The sequence below is a fragment of the Podarcis muralis genome, chromosome 3 (assembly GCF_964188315.1).
Source record: "Podarcis muralis chromosome 3, rPodMur119.hap1.1, whole genome shotgun sequence".
In the NCBI taxonomy this organism is placed as follows: Eukaryota; Metazoa; Chordata; class Lepidosauria; order Squamata; family Lacertidae; genus Podarcis; species Podarcis muralis.
The window spans coordinates 74,506,845-74,521,135 of NC_135657.1; the positions used below are offsets into that span (position 1 = coordinate 74,506,845).

Here is a 14,291-nt window from a genome sequence, read left to right on the forward strand (position 1 = left end):
CACGTGTTTTTTATTAAATTTTGTATAACATTTTTAATTATAAGCTTGTGATAGGTGGTCATAATTTTCTTCTACACTTGTTTTATCTTTGTATATTTTATGTGGCCATGATAAGTAGCCATTCACGTGAAATGCAGTTAAGACAACACCCATCTCTAACGCACATTAAGTAACAGCCTTGCTTTTTCTGCTCAAAAACATATTTCATAATCTATCGCAATTTAGTGCTCCACTTCCAGGTTTTGTGTGTATGCATGACTGTCAAACAGTGCATTTCATTAAATAAATAAATAAATAAAGGCCTTCTAGTGATTAATCTGAGCAATAAGCTTCCTCCATTCTTACCCATTGTCTCATTTATTCCTCCTTTCTTACAGGGATTTTGTTTATGTTTACAATGTGTACTAACTTAGCAGCATTGGACCTCTCAGCTGCCATTCTGGGATCATGAAATTGCAGGGCTAGGGCTAAGGTAGTTGAAGTCCGTTTTATCCAAAGCTCTGTAATTTCATGTTCCCAGCATCATACTGATTGGAAGCCCATCTCTGGACTCTCAGCAAGCCACCATTTTTGGCACATTCATGAGTTTTGTTGGGAGTTATTTGGACAAGCAAGAATAGTGATCCAAATTGTATCTTATTTAAGAAAATTAATGAATTGACAGCTCAAAGAATACTTAGATTTTGTGTTCATATGCATGAAAAAGAGAAAGATAATGCACAAGAATTAAGAGCAGAACCTGAAACATGAAATAAGACTACAACAGTGCTGGGGCCTACAACTGTTTTATATTAATTGATTTTTAAAATTAAAGCTAGTCCATGAAAAATTGGGTGGTTCTGCCATATATTTATAGGAGATTTTCATATTCCACTTCTATTTCTTTATTTGCAAACCACACATTGTTACAGAAGTGATTTGTTAAAGTAACTTATTCACGCATTTGTTCACATTTTCCATCCTACATAGCGACATCTCTAGTAAATATACACATTGTATTCAGCTAGCTAATAATGTAATAACATAAACTAGCTTCTTATGTGATCTGCTCAAGAATAATAAAAAAGCACATGAATTTTGCTCTTATTGCTAGGAAACTGGCCTATTTTATGCAGCAGTCCAGAATAAAATATTTGTTTTAGATCTGGTTTTGTTACATGTTTATCTCAATGACTACATTCCTGATTTGTATAACAATATATACATCAAGAACAACAAGGAAAGAAATCAGAATAATTAGGAATAGTACAAAATTATAACACAGTTTTGTTAGTACATGTACAAAATAATTCAGTGTGTTGTGTAAACTTCAAAGCACTACTGGGGAGAAGATGAGTGGAATTGGGTATCTTCCAGCAGCCAGAAAATAACCATACATATTTGTAATGTTTGGTAGGTCAAACCTGACAATGAAACCTTCATTTTTTAAAATTTAGGGGATTCCAGGTTGGGGTGGGGCTGGAAATGGCTCTTCTTGTTGTAACTGGCCACATCCCTGCAATCATTTTAAAATCACAGTCAGACAGATGTAACATTGGATATGATCATTGATTGCCACCTATAATACATGACCATTCTTATTTTAGTCATGTTCTTTGCTAGTGTTACAAGAACCTTATTTGTGTCATCAATATTTTCAAAGCATCTAACTCTTATTACATTTTCATTTACACAGTTACTATAACTTAGATGCCGTCAGCCATGACAACATGAACAAGTTCCTTTCAAACCTTGTGGAGAAATCACTTGTTGATCTGGAATACTCTTACTGCATTAAATTAGGGGAGGTAAGGCTAATTTATACTTCATAAAAAGACTGACAAGAACTGGGCAGCAGTAATATTTATTAGGGATTATCTTTCATCCTGATGTTTGTTGAATTATGAAATACGTGTAGGCTGCTGTGCGACCTCCCGTTGCAGCTACTGAGGTTTTGCAGTTCCTTTGGCATTTGAACCAATAACATGCTGTTAAATGTATTTGTGACTCAGATCTCGCTATTGTGAAGTTTTTAAAACATAACACCTCCATTAGAATACTGCATAAAATGTGCTTACCTCCAGGAAAGCACTAAGCACCTTGAATCATATTTATCTAAAATAAATATATTTCCCCATGTGTAACAGGACGACCACAGCATTGAACCTCTGACTCATGGCCGCATTGCGTCATATTATTATTTGAAGCACCCAACCGTCAGGATGTTCAAGGATCGTTTGAAACCCGAATCTAGTGTTGAAGATCTGCTCTCAATTCTGACAGTAAGTTGCTATTTTGTTTGATTAATTATTGGATTAAATAATTTTTAATCCAAATGAAGTAATTTTTAGCTCATCCAGCACTATAATGATATGGGACATACAGATGTGAAGACCACTCCCCAGGATATTGACGTACCTATTGCAATCATTGGTGGTGTAGCAAAAACTATGAAGACAGTACATTTGCTGGGACAGTCTTGTTTTTCTCCTAGTCCTTCCATTTCTTTGTAAACTAGATGAAGTTCTGAAGTACTGGAGCACTGATGATCACCTGTATGTTCTGGTTAAATCATCTGTTATGTTTGTGTCCAACAATGTCACCAACCACTGGTGAAAGGACTCCATCAGGGGAAGACAACTGAGACAATTTTTGACAAATTCCTTTCTTCCTCTCCCCCCACCCACCGTAGAAGCACTCTCCCCTAAATATTTTCTGGAAGGTGAAGGACCCTTCGGATTCGGTTGCTGTAGGGAAAAGGGGGAAATTGCAGTAAGATGTCTGCCTGCCTTTTCCATTTGTGGAGCAACACAATTGACTGAAACCCTTTACATTTACTTTGCAGCAGACAAGAAAATAATATAGATTCTAGATAAATTGGAATAAATGGCCTTGATCCATTTTAATTTGGGAATCCTTAAAGTAAGGTACAATGATAGTATTGGGACGCGGGTGGCGCTGTGGGTTAAACCACAGAGCCTAGGACTTGCCGATTAGAAGGATGGCGGTTCGAATCCCTGCGATAGGGTGAGCTCCCGTTGCTCGGTCCCTGCTCCTGCCAACCTAGCAGTTCAAAAGCGCGTCAAGTGTAAGTAGATAAATAGGTACTGCTCTGGCGGGAAGATAAACAGCGTTTCCGTGCACTGCTCTGGTTCGCCAGAAGCGGCTTAGTCATGCTGGCCACATGACCCGGAAGCTGTACGCCGGTTCCATTGGCCAATAAAGTGAGATGAGCACCGCAACCCCAGAGTCGTCCGCGACTGGACCTAACGGTCAGGGGTCCCTTTATCATGACCTTTATCTTTACCTTTACAGTGATAGTACAGAAATGTACAGATGTTGAAAGTAAAGTATTGTTTTCTTGGAGTAATTATCTTGATTACCCTTTTATTCAAAGAAATATTTCACACTGCTGAATATTGTTAGACGTCATGTTGTAATGATGGAAATTTCTTTCATGGTTTTAATTTTAAACTATGTCCATGCCAGCTTAATGTATTGTCTGGCAGCCAAAGGCAGCTGTTATGAAAGATGGAGCACATGTTATACAGTAGTATAATTTTCTTTTTAAAAAACCAAAAGCCCTGAAACCTATTGGCCAAGATCCAGAGAGCTACTTTGGGCACACCCTCAGTGGAATTTGTGACTCTTATCCCTTTGAACAGCAGAACCCCATTCCATATCACTAACCACTTTTGAAAGGCCCTTCAGTTTCAAAAGAAGTTTCACATGTGTCAGGGATGGCAGTGGGGGAGACATAAAGTTTTATAAATCAAAATCCAAAAGTCCTTTGGGTGTGCTCAACTGCTAGCTGTGTGATTCTGTGGATTTGGTCCATTAATGAGACAATCACTATAATTTCAGCTCCCATTCCCCGCATTGTAACATGTAGGCTTTCTTTTTGCTATCTGAAGTCCACTTGATCTTTAATTGTAGTTCATCTAGATTGTATGGTTTGACTTTTGACAAGTTGGTATGGAAGTTTCTGTCTTGGAAAAGGGCTGAACTAAAATTCATCTTAGTCCCTTGCCAGTGTGCCTGTGTGTGTTCTCCTATGTGTTGGGAAATTCTGAAATGGTGCAGGACAGTCTAGTATTATGTAAAGTATTGTGGGTGATATTCAGCTGTTTCTCATCATCTGAAGTCTGCACAAGGACTTCACTTGCACAGTGGTGTTTTCCCACCTCTTTGCCCCACCCTGCATGCTCACTCCAAGATTGGCTCAGTCAGGTGAGAAAAGTGCACAGAGGGGGAAGAGAGGAAGGATTGCTCATCTGGCAAGCAAAAATGCTAGCTCTGATGGAACAATCACTTTAGCACAATGTTGAATTTCTTGCCTAGTATGTGGATGATGCTAAATAAATAATATGTGACCATCTATATCAGCGGTTCTCAACCTGTTGGTCCCCAGATGTTGTTGAACTACAACTCCCATCACCCCTAGCTAGCAAGGCCAGAGCTCAGGGATGATGGGAGTTGTAGTCCAACAACATCAGGGGACCCACAAGTTGAGAACCGCTGATCCATATTAACCTGCAATGATATGGTAACATCTTTTCCCCAAGTCATATAAGCAACCCAAGGCTGTGGACTGCCTGCAGCATTCAGAGATCTTAAGGGAAGCCCACACAGATGCTCAAGCCATCCTCTGGTGACTTTGCAAGTGTGGATCCAGCTTTGCAAGCAGGGAGAGAATGGATATTTTCAAGCTTGGAACCCCCATGAGACTCATGACTGGAATGTAGAAACTAAGGTGTATAAGCTGTTCAAGAGGAATAGACTAAACAGAAAAGGAGGAGGAAGGACGTGTACACTTGTGAAGAGATCCATGACCTGGAGGAAGGAAGGCAGATAGAAAGTAAATGGATATAAATTGAGAAGAAGGAAACAGCAGTGACTTTACTGTGAGCACCGCTGTAGCCAGACTGAAGACTTGGAGGATGCCTTCCTTGACAAGATTACCAGACATTCAGAAAAGAAAGATATAGTAGTCAGGGGAGACATTCAGCATTCTGCCAAGAATGTAAGGTGCCAAGAATGTAAGGGAGGAACTGATCCATGGAAGTACTGGGAAACTTGGGAGGAAGTATTCATGTCATCCTGGGAAAGACATGCACTATGGACTTTAAGAAGGCTGGTTTCAAAAAGTTTAAGGTAAACTACTGGGGAGATCCCATAGAGATTCCATAGAAAAGGGAGTCAAGATTCATGGGACTCTACGGTTCTATGATTTGATGAAATAAAGGCTGACTACTAAGTCCAGCCAAAACCTGTGGACCAAACCTAAGTGAAATATATTGGTAAAAGCCATAAAAAATGAAATAGCCTGTAGCTGACCTGGTTTAAAGTCTGCCCAACAATCAATAAGGATTCCTTTTCATCAAACATAGATTGCCACAATTGTTATAAATGAATTAACAGCTGTTATACATGAAGAAATAATGTTTTCCTTCCCATTGAAGAAGTTCAAGTTTTTTGAAAGATTGTTCAGTAAGTTGTTCTGTTTTAGGTTTCTGTGCACTGGACAAGAATTTTCAGGATTGTAGTGAAATACATTTTTCATTTTGCTGCATCCTGAAACCCCTCATCTAGTGGGTACACACAGTGGTTGTATTCAAACACTGGCTTTTTGGAGAAATTGTATCATGTTTGCCATGCTTCATCATTCAAACTGGCCCCTCACACCTACTGTTCTTGTGAAGACTAAATCTCACATGTTGAATATTCAAGTTACTATAAATGTTAACCTAAAAGGTATAATGGCATTGAGTGAAGTATCATTCTACAACAACAATGCATTTATATTGCTTAGATGCCAAAATGGCTTCTAAATGGTTTGTGGTAATAACATAATTGTTAGGTAAACTATTATCCTAGCTTTTCTGGAAGTTGAGTGAAGTCTTTTTGTGCTAATCGTTTCTCTTTCAACCTAAAGTTTAGTTTGTTTACCATTTTTCTGTTGGTTTTCATAATTATTAGATAAGCTACTCTCCCAGCTTTTTTCTACCAAAGGTACAAATTGGAAGTTATAATTGCAATTGTTTGCTGTGTTGAAGGCATTAGGCACTTTAACAGAATTATCACCAAGCTGTGTTTTTCTCTCTCTCTAAACACTATGCATTAATGAGCTTTATAATTAAGGGAGTCACTTCACACCTCTATTGTTAACCAGTGGCATTGCATCTGCCTTGCTTCATTGATGCCCTTCTCACTTACTTACTGGAGCATTTAACAGTTTTGGCAACAGGGAATTACATGGCATGGGGCAAGTACTCTAATTAGATGCAAGTGAAAGTCCTTGGGGAGATGAATATTTAAAAAGTAATTTGAAGAATCTCTTAATGATGCTGGCAGCGAAAAATGTGGGCCACAGTGAAAAAAGGCATGTCAACATTGCAAAACATGGGTGCAGTAACAGTTGTGTAGTTCACAATCTATTTGTAAGGTTTTTACCTATCTTGAATACGTTAGAGTGATTCTTTTCTAAAAATGCTTTAACTTCCAGATAGAGTGAATGGTCTCTCTATTTTGTAGCCTTTCAAAACTGAAAACAACTTGTAAAGGATTATCTATATCCTATTAGCAACACACACATCACAGAATGCTGATAGCCCTGCATGCTGAGGGCTCACTTGGGCAAGGAGAAATATATCTACCCATGTTAGATCAATCTAGCTTACCCACATGGAGTGGGTGGGGAGCTGAGCCTCCCTCTTCTCCCATACCTTTCTTTAATGATAGTAACTTAAGGCATAAGGAGATAAGAGAGGCTGGGGGGAAATTAGAGGCATTGATCTTTGTGTTTCCCCTGGGAAACACTAACACATGCACACACCCAGTCTCTCAAGCTAAGCTGCATATTTCTTAATAGCTCCCTGATGTTATCTATTATTTTAACTGTATTTAGCAGTATCTTAAGCAAAGAAGGGCACTGGCTTCATGGAACTGGCCAGGCACACTGATCCTGGAACTTTCAGCAAGCTATAAGTTGTTGATTCCTTGGACTCTGTTATCTATTTACAGTAGCAGTATCTCATTGCCCCAGTAGAACTTAAAACCCAGGCTGGCAGAATACAGTGAGAGCTGCTCCTTCACATATTTGGGGCCCAAGCCTTTCAGGGATTTTAATGTTAGCATTGGGCCTGGTGGCATATTGGCAGCTAATGCAGTTCATGCAGAATTGCTGTTTTATCGTTACAATTAGATACACCACTCACAACTCAGGTGGTCACATTCTACACTAGCTGCAGCTCTGGCTTGTCTTCAGATGCTCATTGCAGTAATATAATCATGAGGTTACTTGGGCAGTTATCCATTTTTACCTGCAAAACCAGTGCTCTGACATCCTCTGGCATACCCGTAAGACCTGGGCATAGGCACCCCATTCCACTGAACCCATCTGAGCTCCAGAGATGGATTGGATCAAGGAATACCCCCCCCCCCCAACTAAAAAAACTATTCGGTCTCTATATAGGATAGGCTGTTTCCCCAATTTCCAGACATAGTAACCATCTCCCAATAGCACCTAGATATTATTGAAGATTCGCCTTCAGTTTATTAGCCCTCTTCCCTGCTTTCAGAAAATGGTCCAAGCACTTGTACTGCCTCACCTGATTCTGGTGGTTTGGGGAGATGAAGATGGGCATCAACCGCATCCCTATCTGCATTACTATTTGTCAACTGAAGCTAAAGGCGCCCTCTTCCAAAGTCCATTGAGGGGGCCCAATGCGACATCCTAGCGTTGCTCTGCGCCAGGCTCCGCTTTTGACCTCAACAATGTGGGCCTCAGAAACAAAGACTGAGGGGGCCCAAAGAGCCTCAAAGCCCTGGAACCAGCACCTATGACTGAAACTGTATCAGGCATAACTACTCTATGCCATTGCAGTCACATAACTCACAAAGAGTATGGTGCGTCTTCTATTGACTTAAATGTATAACTAATATTGAAATATTCTGGAACTTTTGAATTCTGCTTAAATCTAAGTACTATAGCTTTTACTGATTTGTAGCTCAGGTTTTGAAATGTGTTTACAATAGTGCTCACACATAAATACATTTGTTTTGTTTTTCCATAATCTGAGTAAATGGGGCAGTTTTCCAAGCTAAAGTCATCTTTCCAGAATATGGTGGCATTGTGTATTTCTCAGTGCATGCATTCCATAGTCCCGTGACCTTAATTCTGAGTGTCTCCCCAGACACAAGTAATTCCATCATTGCTTTTTTCTCCCTTTTAGTTCTAAAGCTAACTTTAAACTAAAAACACCTGGTGTTCTCTGCCTTCCCAGCAAAGCACAATCAGTAGGTAAATCAAGATGACAATGCCCACCACTCATTGCTGACTGAATGTGGCATATCGTATTTTTCATGCAGCCCAGAATTCGGGGGCGGTGAGAGGGATGGAGAGAGGAACCAAGTTCAAAAGCACAAAACCCTGGCATTTAGGAAACAAAGAATATACATCACCCTTCTATGCTCATTTTTAATTCAGGGTAAACAAATGTTTATCGTTCTTTTGCCATGGTCTAATTTCACTTCTCTTTAAACTAGCTGATTTAAAAATAAAGGTAAAAGAATATTGAGATAAAGTAAGATGCAAGAGTTTTATGGTGAAATGTATGACCCATCTGTTTCTCTGTTTCTTATAATGGAGGTCTAGAAGTGATATTAATGCCTGTTGGTAAAATTCATCATAGTGCTAAGTAGGGTGTGTATGCACAGATTCACTTGTGCAATGAAATTTCCCCTCTTCTCCCCCGTGGAGCCTCTAAACCCACTGAGCAGATTTAGGGGGGTGCTGGGGACATGGAGGAAGACAAGAGATGGAAAGTTCCATTGCAGGAGAAGAGCTTGTTCTATGCACGGGACAATTTAGTTGAATCTCATTCCAGATCTCGCCACCACCACCATTGTCTACCATTACTGGTAACTTAATTAAATGTAACTTTTAGCACAGTATGTTTTGTAAAACGAAAATGCATTGTTAATAGAAATAGGCTATAACCTAATTGCTTTTATAATAGAATGTTATTCTGGCCTTGCTGTTACTTACAAAGCTAGTCTAAAATTCTAAAAGAGCTTGCTGGATTTGTCACTTTACCCATCTTGTGACACATGTTAGTGAAGCATGTTGGGGTTTTTTTTAAAAAAAGTAGTATGGTCCATTTTCCATGTAAATGTACAAGACTGCCTTGTGCCTTAGACGTGTTTATTTGTAAGTTACTCCCATTGATTTTTGTGAGAATTTGATCCCAAGAAGTTTGTCTGGCATTACCTCTTCCACAAATAAGATAAAATTTGATTAATTTTAAATGCCTTCAACTTAATTCCTTCTGTGTTGCTTTCACTATATTCCATAGCTTAAATGAACTGCCCAATTCACGACTTGGAGAAGTGTTTCCGGCTTTTGTATGATAGATAAGGTTATATAAATCAGCACCCGCTTGTGACATTTTTGTTTTGGCAGGTGTGTCCAGACACGTAGAAGTTACATGTGTTTTGTCAATCTTTTGAATTCTTTTGTATACTTGCTTTTAACTGTTTCTTACCGAAAATTCTAATGTTTTATTTTATATTTTTGTAAACTGCTTAGAGATTTTCTTGCACTCAAGCAGTGTATACATTTTGTTAAATAAATGTAGAGTAAGTACCCCAGAGCAATCGTGTTGGAAATGGTATGATTCTATAGAAAATAGATTAAGCACTTGTAAGTCTTCATTAAAAGATTCTTTTAATATTTATCTAACTGGTTCTAAAAGATGTTAGTCGTGAACGCTGTGTGAGCTATAAGAATGCATGCTTGCCTTCTCTCGCTTTGCACAGAGCAGATGGATGCTTGACTGCCTGCTAATCCACAGCTGGAATGGTTTCAGCATTTTCCACGTTGCTGGGTTAGAGTGGCTTTTCTAGTGGACTGAGAGGGCAGCAAGAGAGGGATATCATTATTCATCAGTATCCCAGTGGGATCGCTGCCAGCAGAGATTAATTTTTTCTCTTATGCTTGTAAAACAAGCTCAGGTGGAGTCTCTAATCCTCAGGGCACGGGTGGCAGATCAAGGAAGATGCTACAAAGCTAGTTAATTTTCAGATTCTAGGAGAAACAGAAGCTCTGTTAGATGTATAAATACATGATTGCAAATTTAAGTAGCTCAAATCCAAATGGGATCTTCCCAGACATCTGGTACTGAAAATCTCTTGGTTTTTTTCTTTGTTGTTTTTAATAGAAGTTCTTGCAAGTTTGAATCACTGCAAAAGTAGCTCTCTTCAGTTATCTTCCTCTATTATTCTTGGCAGATCTTGTCTTAATAGTTAGATTTTTTTTCTTTTTACAAGTGGCAAATAGAAATGTTAGCTGAGTAGAAATATAGAGCCTACGGGTCTTATCAAATGTCAGTATTGCCAGCCCTTTTACAAAACTGCCAAGTTCCAGGTTATCCCCCTCCCTCCCTCCGCCCAAAAAGTTGCATGTAACCCCATTATTTTAGAAGATGTGGCTCAGTGGGAACATACTGTATTCCGAGTAGCTCAAAACACCTAAACCAAGCTAATGGAATAGAGATTTATTCTTTATTTACAGTGAATTATTTTTTCCTTAGGGACGCGGGTGGCGCTGTGGGTTAAACCACAGAGCCTAGGACTTGCTGATCAGAAGGTCGGTGGTTCGAATCCCTGCGACAGGGTGAGCTCCCGTTGCTCGGTCCTTGCTCCTGCCAACCTAGCAGTTTGAAAGCACGTCAAAGTGCAAGTAGATAAATAGGTACCGGTCCGGCGGGAAGGTAAACAGTGTTTCCGTGCACTGCTCTGGTTCGCCAAAAGTGGCTTAGTCATGCTGGCCACATGCTGTACGCCGGCTCCCTCAGCCAATAAAGCGAGATGAGCGCCGCAACCCCAGAGTCGATCACGACTGGACCTAATGGTCAGGGGTCCCTTTACCTTTACCTTTATTTTTTCCTTAAAAGTTTAACATTGCTTTGGGTGAAAGCCACTTCCTAATATTGCCTGGTAGCTTGCTTTATGCTCACCAAAACAATGGGCCAAGTTACTGGCTGATTTTAAATTGGTGTCGTTTTGTGAAATTTGGTAGGAAAAATCAGTTTTTGCTATCCTTGGTTTATCTAATAACCCTGACTAGCATCCAGGACTCATATGGAGAGGGAGGTATCAGCTTGATCAGGAAGACAAGTAGCACAAGTCATTGGAGTGCTAAATGCAGACACAGGCCCCAACACCAAGCCTGAATGGACTGGATCCTAACTGCCCAGAGTCACCTGGACCCCCTGGAGACAGTACTCCTGAGCAAGATTCCCCTAAGGAACACCAGGGGCCTCAGACTCCCAGACCCAGCAGTGCTCAGAATGGGAACTGGCTGTATGACTGTCCAAATTCAGTTCCTCAGTTCAGGTTTGAGCAGCCAGAAAATGAGGTGAGGAAATAGGAACCGTGGCAAACAGGAGCCAAGACAAAGTCGATAAAAGCTGTGTGTTCAGTGGCCTGAGAGAGACCGGCTGGGTGCTGTTGTGCTAGCAAAGATCAGGCAACAACTGAGAGATGTTGTGCTAGTACCTATTTACACAGGCATTCCCTGAGTCCAGGATTCCAACAAACCTATTTTTCACTTCTAGTTTCAGGATTTTGTCTTTAAAAATAAGTTTGTTTAAAAAACAACAACACCACCTACCTACAGGCAATAAAGACTGTAAGAGAGGGCTAGGGAACCTGACATTATCTAGATTTTGTTGAACTTCAATTAGCATCAGCCACAGCCTGTTTGGTCAATAATAATGAGAATAATAATGAGAATTGTAGTGTGACAAGTTCTGGAGAACCAAGGCTCCCATAACTGCTGTTAAAATATCCTTAACAATGAAGATAATTGTCCATGTTTAGGTTTTGTTTTTACCAGTCCTCAGTAAATAAAAAATAAAAAAATGCTGGAATGGTGTAACTATATGTGTGTGTGTCAACCCTGAAAAACCTTATCTCCGTGAGACTCATAGCTCTAAAATAATTTTTCAGTAGACAGTGCTGTCCTGGATATGTTTCTGTTGAAGTAAAATTCATTGGAATGAGTATGTTTAGCATCATAGCGATTGTGGGAAACTAAGAAGTACACTGTATATCATGCCAATTTACGATGTTGGGAGTTGTGATGTTCCCAGCCTGCATCTGAATACTTTGAAACGTATATCTGGCACCATACAGAGGCGAAATAAGTTGAGTTCTTCACTTTACCAAGGCGTATGCTCTAGTCTGCTTCCCTCTAACTTTCGGTATTTAGTTCAAAGCCTGAAACAAAAAGTTGACCGATTATTTCCTTCTGGGCAGCTGCTAAGCAAATCTGCTGGTACTGCTTTATTACTGTCATCGGTTCATACAAACTGTGCCAAAACAGTCTATTAATCTTAAAAACATGGGCAGACATTCTATTGGAACTGCAGTAAGTTAAAACTTCTTTTTCTCCTGACAAGTCAGCTTAAACCATAAAACCTAGACGTTCTTTTTAAGTGTCCTTGGACACTTTATCAATGTATAATATAATATTGAAAGTTGTTTGGAATAAAATATTGACAAGGTTCTCAGGATCTTTTCTGCACCATGGCATTGCGTTCATGTTTTCCAATGAAAAGTGTGGTCTGCTGCTCAAATACATAGCCTTCCCCAACTTGGTGCCCGGCAGATGTTTTGGACTTTGATTAGTCATGCTAGCTGGGGATGGATAGAAGATGGAGTCCCAAACATCTGGGGAAGACTGACGTAGGGTGATAAAGATTCATGTCTATGTTTTTCCCCATGTTGAGATTTTTTATGAATACTCTATATTTTCATATTGCTTGTTCATCGCATCTGGTACTCTGAAAAGTATATTAACAGAGATTCCATTTAGCTATCATGGATAATAGCAGTTTTGTTGATACTTAGCCAGAAATCTTTCCTCGGATGCTTACAGTCCTTTGCATTCTTAACATCAAAAAGATACTAAAAAATGGGGCGGGGGGGTGTATTGTGGCATAGGAATCAGATTGTATCCTAGGCTTATGAAGACTTTATGCTTTATGCTGATATCACTTCAGAACCTTACATTTAATGCAGTGGTTTGTAGGAGCTTGAGAAAGAGTTTAATTTTATGTGAGGAATTAACGAAATTATCACATAAAAGTTTTTCAGAGATTTTCCAGGAGGTTGTAAAAGAAACTACCATGAAATTACTCTTGGTCTGCCTTCAAGGTTCATTCTGATAGGAATTATTCCCTCTCCGTTCAAATACATCCACAGGTGTAGCTTTTTCTTTTACATGCTTCATTGTGGCAGTGAAACTAATATCTCTAAAATGTTTGTGGAAAAGGTTGCTCTAATTTCGGATCTTGTTGTTGATTCTGTGCTAAGTGTTAAATGTCATTTGTACGATATTCTAATTTCGCTATGGTGTAATGCTCATTACAGCATGGCAATTTAAGTTCACACCCCAAAAGAACTCTGAACTTTTGGTCAGTCTGCCATGCTTTTAACTAAGTTTGACCTTCCTGTGCTCTTTCACAGTGGGAAAGGTCATTTGGATTCCTGATCCCTTGATAATTACAGATGCCATCCATAGTTCTCTGCACAGTTAGGTAAGGAGGTAAAGTTGGAAACTAAATAAACGCTCAGGGGGTTTTAAGGAGCCATAGAGATGTCTTGCTGTGCACAAATGTACTTCTCATGAGTGGTGTGTTACTGTTATTTTTAATGTTAATGGGACCAGGGTGTTAAAATATGCATTTAACATGCTTAAAGTATGTGACATGTTATATGCATGGCACAACTTGCAACACAGGGAAGGATGGTAAGATGAATTCTGGCAGCATAATATGCAGCTAAAAAGCAGCCTGCAGTGCTTTGTGTTTCTCTTAAACTATTGTGGGGTACTACAATGTACCCATTTCATAAAAAAGAACTGGTAGTCCTCAGAACCCTCCCACCCAAAAAAAGCAGGCAAAATTACACTTATGGGGCAGTCAGAGGGGCTTGATGGGAACCAAAAAGGTGTCTGAATGTGCCATACTACTCATGAGACCATGTTTGGTGCCTCATGTGCATGTGCCACAGTATCTCTACGCACAGGGCTAGAGATTGTATCATCTAACATGAATTTATATGTTTATGTGAGGGAGAACTTCCACAAAAACAAGAAGATGTAGGTTTGGGACAGCATGGAACAATCTGTCTTAGTGCGACCAAGATTTTACATGTATGAAAGGGAATCTTGATGCATAAATGCCATGGTCATATAATAGTAATTCCTTAATCCAAAAAAAGAAAAAGGGGATCATAGCACAGTC

The 14,291-nt window shown here is 39.6% G+C and overlaps 1 protein-coding gene across 2 annotated transcripts in view; it reads left to right on the forward strand.

The window, feature by feature from the left end:
- The window catches only part of ASCC3 (activating signal cointegrator 1 complex subunit 3), a 205,333-nt gene that overhangs the window by 159,147 nt on the left and 31,895 nt on the right, over window positions 1-14,291 (forward strand). For both annotated transcript variants that reach the window (XM_077926143.1, XM_028723051.2), the window contains 2 exons: window positions 1,676-1,787; window positions 2,127-2,261. In XM_077926143.1, the coding sequence (XP_077782269.1) occupies window positions 1,676-1,787; window positions 2,127-2,261 (247 nt within the window). The remainder of the gene's footprint in view (window positions 1-1,675; window positions 1,788-2,126; window positions 2,262-14,291) is intronic.